The sequence below is a fragment of the Heterodontus francisci genome, chromosome 17 (assembly GCF_036365525.1).
Source record: "Heterodontus francisci isolate sHetFra1 chromosome 17, sHetFra1.hap1, whole genome shotgun sequence".
Taxonomy (NCBI): domain Eukaryota; kingdom Metazoa; phylum Chordata; class Chondrichthyes; order Heterodontiformes; family Heterodontidae; genus Heterodontus; species Heterodontus francisci.
This window is the reverse complement of record NC_090387.1, coordinates 93,878,126-93,887,450: the sequence shown is the minus strand read 5'-3', so window position 1 is coordinate 93,887,450 and position 9,325 is coordinate 93,878,126. Positions and strand designations below refer to the sequence as shown.

General features: G+C 44.9%; 1 protein-coding gene across 1 annotated transcript; it reads right to left on the bottom strand.

The window, feature by feature from the left end:
- Positions 1-6,019: 6,019 nt before the first annotated feature.
- Positions 6,020-8,337, bottom strand: LOC137379287 (C-C motif chemokine 16-like). Its single transcript, XM_068050019.1, has 3 exons — positions 8,116-8,337; positions 7,294-7,402; positions 6,020-7,193 (listed from the first exon to the last, which is right to left on the bottom strand). The coding sequence occupies exons 1-3, from the start codon at positions 8,192-8,194 to the stop codon at positions 7,097-7,099; spliced, it is 285 nt and encodes a 94-aa protein (XP_067906120.1). The 5' UTR covers positions 8,195-8,337; the 3' UTR covers positions 6,020-7,096.
- Positions 8,338-9,325: the final 988 nt, after the last annotated feature.

Here is a 9,325-nt window from a genome sequence, read left to right as displayed (position 1 = left end):
GGCCGAAGGGCCTGTACTGCGCTGTAATGTTGTAATTCTAATTCTAATTCTAATTCTGAAACAGGCCCTTCGGCCCACCGAGTCTCTGCCGACCATCAACCACCCATTTATTCTAATCCTACACTAATCCCATATTCCTACATCCCCACCTGTCCCTATATTCCCCTACCTCTACTTGGGCAATTTACCTATCAACTGCAAGTCTTTGGTGGTGGGAGGAAACCGGAACACCTGTCGAAAACCCACGCAGACACAGGGAGAACTTGCAAACTCCACACAGGCAGTACGCAGAATTGAACCCGGGTCGCTGGAGCTGTGAGGCTGCGGTGCTAACCACTGCGCCAGTGTGCCGCCCTTCAGGTTCCGAAGAAGGGTCACTGACCCGAAATGTTAACTCTGGTTCTCTTTCCACAGATGCTGCCAGTCCTGCTGAGTGGTTCCAGCATTTCTTGTTTTTATTACCCCTGGTTCTAGATTCTTCCACAAGAGGAAATATCCTTTCCACATCCACTCTGTCAAGACCCCTCAGGATCTTATATGTTTCAATCAAGTCGCCTCTTACTCTGCTAAATTCCAGCGATACAAGCCTTGCCTGTCTAATCTTTCCTCGTAAGATATCCCGCCCATTCCAGGTACCAGTCCAGTAAACCTTCTTTGAACTGCTTCCAATGCATTTACATCCTTCTTTAAAAAAGCAGATCAATACCTAAACCTAAATACAAAAACCTAAAAAGGGCGGCACAGTGGCGCAGTGATTAGCACCGCAGCCTCACAGCTCCAGCAACCCGGGTTCAATTCTGGGTACTGCCTGTGTGGAGTTTGCAAGTTCTTCCTGTGACCGCGTGGGTTTTCGCCGGTTGCTCTGGTTTCCTCCCACAGCCAAAGACTTGCAGGTTGATAGGTAAATTGGCCATTATAAATTGCCCATAGTGTAGGTAGGTGGTAGGAGAATGGTGGGGATGTGGTGGGGAATATGGGGTTAATGTAGGATTCGTATAAATGGGTGGTTGTTGGTCGGCACAGACTCGGTGGGCCGAAGGGCATGTTTCAGTGCTGTATCTCTAAATAAAAAAAAATAAAAATGAATCTCTCACAATTTAGATAATATGTTTCTTTGTTACTCTTCAAAAGAGAAAATGCTGGAAATATTCAGCAGGTTAGACAGTATCAGTGAAGAGAGAAACAGAGTTAATGTTTCAGCTCAATGTCCTTTCATCAGAAAGTTCTCTCAATTGTTGGAGTGTAAACCAAACATCTTGTACAGGTTCATTCTGCCTCAGAACTGGTCCCAATGCCCCAGGAATCTGAAACCCTCCCTGCTGCACTATTTCTCCAGCCACACGTTAACCTACCCTGCTAAAGTCCATATAGACTACATCAAGTGTGCTGCCCTCATCAACCCTCCTTGTTACCTCCTCAGAAAATTTAATCATGTTACTCAGACACAACCTTCCCTTAACGTATCCATGCTGATTGTTCATGATGAATCTGTGCCTCTGCACAGTCCTTGTGGAAACCATGACCGATCTTCACATTGAGGACAACCTCCATTGGGTTGAATGGCAGTACCAATGAGCTAAATGGGATCATTCAGATCTCGCAGCTCAAAACTGGGCATCCATGAGACGCTGTGGACCATCAGCAAAAGCAGAATTGTATTCATTCACAATCTGTAACCTCATAGCCCGGCATATCCCAAATCTACCAAAACTATCAACCCAGGGGACCAACCCCAGTTCAATGAGGACTGTAGAGGAGCATGCCGGGAGCAGCACCAGGAATACCTAAAAAATGAGGTGTCAACCTGGTGAAGCTACAACACAGGACTACATGCTTGCTTCACAGTGGAAGCAGCATGTTATAGATGGAGCTATGAAATTCCACAATCAACTGATCAGATCAGAGCTCTGCAGTCCTGCCTTTGTGAATGATGGTGGACAATGAAACATTTAACTGGAGGAGGAGGCTCCACAAACATCCCCATCCTCAATGATGGGTAATCCCAAAACACTCTGGCAAAAGACAAGGCTGAAGTGTTTGCAACCAACTTCAGCCTGAATTGCCGAGTGGATGATCCATCTCGGCCTCCTCCTGAGGTCCGCAGCATCACAAATGCCAATACCATTTACTCCATGTGGTATCAATAAATAGCTGAAGGCCCTGGATACAGCAAAGGCTATGGGCCCTGACAACATCCGAGCAGTTGCCCTGAAGACTTGTGCTCCAGAACTGGCTGCGCCCCTAGCCAAGTCATTCCAGTACAGCTATAAAACTGGCATCTACCTGACAATGTTGAATATTGCCCAAGTATGTCCTGTTCACGATCAATGAGATAGAGTACTGAGGAAATGAGAGAGGAGTGTGATGGAATACACTTGCCTGGATGAGTACAGATCCAAAAACACTCAATGAAGCTCAACACCATCCAGGACAAAGTAGCCACTTGATTGGCACTCCATCCATCACCTTACACATTCACTCCCTTTACCACCAACGCACAGTGACAGTAGTGTGTACAATCTACAACATGCAGTGCAGCAACTCACCAAGGCTGCTTTGACAGCACCTTCCAAACCCACGACCTCTACCACCCAGAAGAACAAGGACAGCAGATGCATGGGAACACCACCACCTGCAAGTTCCTCTCCAAGCCACACACCATCCTGACTTGGGTTCCTTCTCTGTCGCTGGTTCAATATCCTGAAACTCCCTCCTGAACAGCACTGTGGGTGTACCTACACTATATAGACTGCAGTGGTTCATTAAGGCAGCTCACCACCACCTTCTCAAGGGTAATTAAGAATTGGCAATAAATTCTGGCCGAGCCAGTGATACCTGCATCTTGCAAATGAATAAAATAAAAGATCAGCATAACCTCCCTGCTCTTCTATTCTATGCCTTGACTAATAAAGGAAAATATCCTGTATGCCACCTTAACCACCTTATTTACTTGTCCTGCTATCTTCTGGGATCTGTGGACATGCACTGCAAGCTCCCTCTGTTCCTTTCCAGCTCTCAGAATTCCACCATATATTGTGTATTCCCTTTCCTGGTATTCCATCCCTGAATGTACTACCTCACACTTCTCTGGATTGAACTCCATTTACCACTGTTCCGCCCATCTGACCTGTCCATTGATATCTTTCTGCAGTCTACAGCTTTCTTCCTCACTATCAACCACATGGCCCATTATTGTGTCATCTGCAAACTTCTTAATCATGGCCCCTACATTTACATCCAAATGATTGATATATACCACAAACAGCAAGGGACCCAGTACTGAGCCCTGCAGAACCCCACTGGAAACAATCTTCCAGTCACTAAAACACCCATCGACCATAGCCCTTTGCTTCCTGCCATTGAGTCAATTTTGGATCTAACTTGCTACTTTGTCTGTGAATCCCTGAGGTTTTAATTTACTAATCAGTCTGCAATGTGAGGCCTTGTCAAAAGCTTCACTAAAATCTATCCAGACTATATCAAACACACTATCCTCATGACACTCCTTATTACCTTCTCAAAAAATTCATTTGAGTTAGTCAGACATGGCCTTCCCTTATTACATCCATGCTGACTGTGCTTGATTAATCTGTGCCTCTCTAAATAATTATCCCATGATAGAGGTTAGGCTGACGGGCCTGTAATTACTCTGTCTATCCCTTTCTCCCTTTTTAAACAATGGTACAATGTTAGCTGTCCTCCAGAACCACACCTGTAAAGAGTATTGGAAAATGATAGTTAGAGTCTCCACCACTTCCTACAGATGCAAAGTATTTATTAAAAACCATGGCCACGTCTTCCGCCTCCCCACACACATTACCTTTATAATCTTTAAGAGGCCCTCCTCTTTCCTTCGTTATCCCCTTGCTCTTGATGGAATGATAAAATAACTTTGGGTTTTCCTTGATTTTACTTTCCAATATTTTGTCATGTCCCCTCTTTTCCTTCCTAATTTCTTTTTTAATTCCTCCCCTCCCCATACTTTTTATACCCCTCTAGGCTTTCTGCAGTGTTGAGCTCTCGATATCTGAAATAATCTTTCTTTTTTTTCTTTCTCCTACTCTGTCTGGTTATTTGATAGCTGAGGGAGTGGGTGGGTCTAGATTTGGGATTCCCACCTTTTTCTTTCTGAACCCTCACTGTCTCCTCCTTGAATGCCTCCCACTGCTTTGACACTGATTTACCTTCCAGTAGCTGTTTCCAGTCCACTTTGACCATATCACATTTCAGCTTAGTAAAATTGACCTTTCCCCAATTTAAAACTTTTACTCTGGGTCTTCTACTGTTCCATAACTACACTAAATCAAACTGAATTATGATTGCAATCACCAAAATGCTTTCCCACTGATACCTATTCCACCATTCCAGCTTCATTTCCTAAAGCTAAATCCGGAAATGTCCCTTTTCATGTTGAATTTACTATTTACAGGCTAAAATGGTTGTCCAAAATACATTTGAAGAATTCTGCTCCCTCTGTGCCTCTCACACTAATTCTGTCCCAGCTAACATTAGGGTAGTTGAAATTACCACTAGTACTGCCCTATTGTTTTTGCACTTCTCAGAGATTTGCCTACGTATTTGCTCTTCTCTTTCCCTCTGGTTGTTGCAGGGTCTATAGTACACTCCTTTTGTTTTTCAGTTCAACCCACATGTCTGCATTTGATGCTCCTTCTACCAAATCATCCCTCCTCACAGCTGTGATTGTTCCTTGAACCAATATTGTGCCACGCTTTTTTTTTATTCCCCCCTTTCTCGTCTGAAAACCCTGTAAGCAAGAATGTTGATCTGCCAGTCCTGCCCTCTTTTCAGCCATATCTCAGTCATTGATATAATATCATACTTGTAAGTGTCTATCAGTGGCCTCAGCTCATCTGCCTTATTCAGTAGACTCTTTGCTTTGATATATATACCATTAATCACTGAACAACTCCTTTGTTGTCTATTTCCAGCCTTTGTTTTCTCTGCCTTCCATACTTGCTCACTAATTCTCTGCCTTCCTTGCTTTTTTAAAATTCATTCACGGAATGTGTGTGTCACTGGCAAAGCCAGAATTTATTGCACATCCCTAATTGCCCTTGAGAAGTTGTGGTGAGCTGCCTTTTTGAACCACTGCAGTCCATATGCACACCCACAGTGCGATTGGGTTGAAATCTTTCAATGTTTCTATGTTTCTGCACTCTGGGTCTCATTCACCTCCCAAGCTTGTTCAAACCCTCTCCAACAGCACGAGGAACTATTCCCACCAAGATATTGTTCCTGGCCCTGTTGAGGTGCAACCCGTCTGATTTGTACAGGTCCCATCTCTCCCAAAACCGGTCCCAATGCCTCAGGAATGTAAATCCCTCCCTCCTGAACAATCTCTCCAGCCATGCATTCAACTGCTCTGTCCTTCTATTTCTGTACTCACTAGTGAGTGGCACCAGGAGGAATCTTTAGTTATTACTTTTTAATTTCTTTCCTAGCTTGCTAATATCTGCCTACAGGACCTTATGCCTTTTTCTGCCTATGTTATTAGCTCTGATATGGAACACAACCTCTGGCTGTTCACCCTGACTAATAAATTCAATAAAGAATTCAGGAAAAACTTCTTTACTCAGAGAATGGTTAGAATGTGAACCTCACTGTCACATGGAGTAGTTGAGGTGAATAATATAAACATATCAACAGGGAAACTAGATGAACACATCAGGGTGAAAGGAATAGCAGGTTATGTTGTTGGGTGAGATGAAGAAGGGTGGGAGCAGTCCCGTGTGGAGCATAAACACTAGCACGGACACGTTGGGCTGAATGACCCATTTCTGTACTGCAAATAACATGTGAATACTATGCAAATATATGTAAATGAATATAATCCCTTCTGACCATCCACTCTGCCATGACCAATCAGCTCACACTGTGTAAATATATGAATGGAAAGTGATCAAGAACACGAAGATAAAAGCTGTGAGGAAATTCTAACCTGTTTGTCTGCTTAATAAAAATGTAGAAGGAAGCTGGTGAGAGACAGGATAACAACAGGAACATTGCTCAAAAATATCCTTTATTTCACCGTCACAGTTTAATTTCATAGAAATCAGCAAAACAATGAGGGAAATGATGGGCGCAAATACTAAAAACACTGAGATTATCAATGGAATCGGAGTCGGTGAATCCCAGTGTCTGTCCCACACCCACCCTGTCTCCCAGTGTCTGACCCACCCCCATCCTGTCTCCCAGTGTCTGTCCCACCCCCATCCTTTCTCCCAGTGTCTGACCCACCCCCATCCTGTCTCCCAATGTCTGTCCCACCCCAACCTGTCTCCCAGTGTCTGACCCACCCCCATCCTGTCACCCAGTGTCTGACCCACCCCCATCCTGTCTCCCAGTATCTGCCTCACCCCCACCCTGTCTCCCAGTGTTTGACCGACCCCCATCCAGTCTCCCAGTGTCTGTCCCACCCCCATCCTCTTTCCCAGTGTCTGTCCCAACCCCACCCTGTCTCCCAGTGTCTGCCTCACCCGCATCCTCTTCCCCAGTGTCTGCCTCACCCCCATCCTGTCTCCCAGTATCTGCCTCACCCCCACCCTGTCTCCCAGTGTTTGACCGACCCCCATCCAGTCTCCCAGTGTCTGTCCCACCCCCATCCTCTTTCCCAGTGTCTGCCCCATCCCCATGCTGTCTTCCAGTGTCTGCCTCACCCGCATCCTCTTCCCCAGTGTCTGCCTCACCCCCACCCTGTCTCCCAGTGTCTGTCTCACCCCCACCCTGTCTCCCAGTGTCTGCCCCAACCCCATGCTGTCTCCTAGTGTCTGCCTCACCCCACCCTGTCTCCCAGTGTCTGTCCCACCCCCACCCTGTCTCCCAGTTTGTACCATCTTGTTTCAGTCACTTTTGCTCATTGGTAACTAACGTTCCCTGTGTAAATTACATTGAGAATCTTTAGTGTTAATTATCACAGAAACTGGAACATTGGAAGTGATCAGAGAATCAGTTTGTGGAGCAACTCCTGAAACACCTTCCACATTCTGTCTCCAATCCAGTAGAATATCGTGCCACTTCAACAGTCAAAGTATTTTAAATGGTTTAAAAGTGCTGTGCTTTCAATTCCTTCTTCTCTTCAATTCTTCAGGCTGTTTTCCAGAAATGCCACTGCGATTTTAACCCATTCCTCTGTCGCTTTCGTGCAAATTCTCATATTCCGTTTGTTTGTAAAACTGAAACAGAGAAATGAGGTGTGATTATCAGAGAGTCAGAGACACCAGCTCCAAACTTTTAATTTAAACACACTCAGATAAAACATGTTTAAAGACTTACATAACGGTGGGAGTGGAGCAGCCAATTGTTTTCTTGTAGCTTGCAAGCCTTTTGTGAGGAATACGAGTGGTCTTAAATTTCTCACAGCATTCGATTGTTACAGCACCAGCTAGAATGAAAGGGAGGAATGGACACAGTTAAACACGGGTGGGGATCATCAGCAGATTCTCACTGAGAGATACATTATCATCTATGTTTCTGCATAGAAATACAGCAAGTCTACAGACAGAATCAGGCCATTCGGCCCAAATGTTCTCTGCTGGTGTTTATGCTCCAGACGAGCCTCCTTCCATTGTACTTCATCTCAGCCCAGCAACATATCCTCCTATTCCTTACTCCCTCATGTGATTATCTGGCTTCTCTTTAAAGACAATACTATTTGCCTCAACTGCTCCTTCTGGAAGCAGAGGGGAGAGGAAGAGAATTTTTTACACAGCGAGTTGTTGTGATCTAGAATGCACTGCCTGTTTGGATGGTGGAAGCAGATTCAAACGGCAATTGGATAAATACTAGATGGGAAAATGTACAGGGTTTTGGGGAAAGAGCAGGGGAGTGGGACTAATTTAATCACTCTTTCAAAGGGCTGGCACAGGCACAATGGGCTGAATGGCCTCCTTCTGTGTTGTGCTTCCCATTGTAATTGCTGTTTCACAGTCCACAGCTTCCTCTGAACAGAGTGAGATTAATAATTACATTAGCACTGATAAATAACACAAGCAGTCGATAGAACCCAGCAGTGGGTTTGGAAAATGTTTTAAACAGTTTTGGTGATTGTCAGGTTCTAGGAGAATATTGGAAATATGGAAGTCTCTCTCTTCTTACCTGGTGCAGCAGCAGCATCCTGGATAGAGCAGATAACCAGTGTTCCTAAAACAGCAGCCACACAGAGAGCTGTCTTCATCTTGTCCTTTCCCAAGTTGGAAATGCTCAGTGTTGAAGAGTGAATACAGGATGAGGAATGACTTGTTACCTGCTGGTTTATATAGTGTAAAACCACACCGATTCAGCAATACAGAGACTCCCTGGAACTTTGCCAGTTCACCAGTAATGAAAGTTCTCCTGAAATGGGAAGTACATGTTGTTCTGTGAATGGGAGTTCTTGGGTTAAGTAGCATGGAATGGGCTGGAACTTCTCAGTCTGTGTTTCTTAGTATCAGTGTCAGCTCATTTCCCTGACGCAATCACACAACTTCTATATCTGACACTAGCAGAAAGCCAGTGAGAAGAATTGAGCTTCCTGATTGGTTCATTGCCTCTGCGACACAGCTCTGACCCGTCAGTGAGTTTAAGTTCAAAATATACCACAGCCCATGGGAAAGAAAGAAAGAACTGCATTTCTATAGTGCCTTTCACCATCTCAGGACATCCCAAAGCACTTTACAGCTAATGAACTACTTCTGAAGTGTAGTCACTGTTGTAATGTAGGAAAATGGCAGGCATTTCGTGCACAGGAAGATCCCACAAACAGCAATGTGTTAATGGCCAGTTAATCTGTTTTAATGATGTTGATTGTGGGATAAATATTATCCAGGACACTGGTGATAAGCCCCTTCTCTTCCTTGAATTCAACCCATGGGATCTTTTCCATCCACCTGAGAGGGCAGACGTGGCTCAGTTTAATGTCTCACCTGTGACAGTTCAGCACTCCCTCAGCACTGCACTGGAGTCTCAGCCTGGATTTTACGCTCCAGTTTGTGTGAGTGGGTCTAGAAGCCCTGTCCTTTTGTCTGAGAGGTGACAGTGCTCCCCAGTGAGCCACAGCTGGCAATGAAATAACAGATGTTGTCAAAACAGGATTGACATCCGCAAATGTCACATTGCACACATCATACTGCACACATCATACTGCACACATCCCATTGCAGACATCATACTGCACACATCCCATTACAGACATCATACTGCACACATCCCATTGCAGACATCATACTGCACACATCCCATTGCACACATCCCATTGCAGACATCCCATTACAGACATCATACTGCACACATCCCATTGCACACTTCCCATTGAAGACATCATACTGCA

Bases quoted from the DNA above. Each gene is read 5' to 3' on its own strand.
- LOC137379287 (XM_068050019.1), bottom strand. From the start codon at position 8,194: ATGAAGACAGCTCTCTGTGTGGCTGCTGTTTTAGGAACACTGGTTATC. The intron at 7,403-8,115 runs GTAAGAAGAGAG...CTTTCATTCTAG, and splicing joins GGATGCTGCTGCTGCACCAG to CTGGTGCTGTAACAATCGAA. The intron at 7,194-7,293 runs GTAAGTCTTTAA...TCTCTGTTTCAG, and splicing joins TGCTCCACTCCCACCGTTAT to TTTTACAAACAAACGGAATA.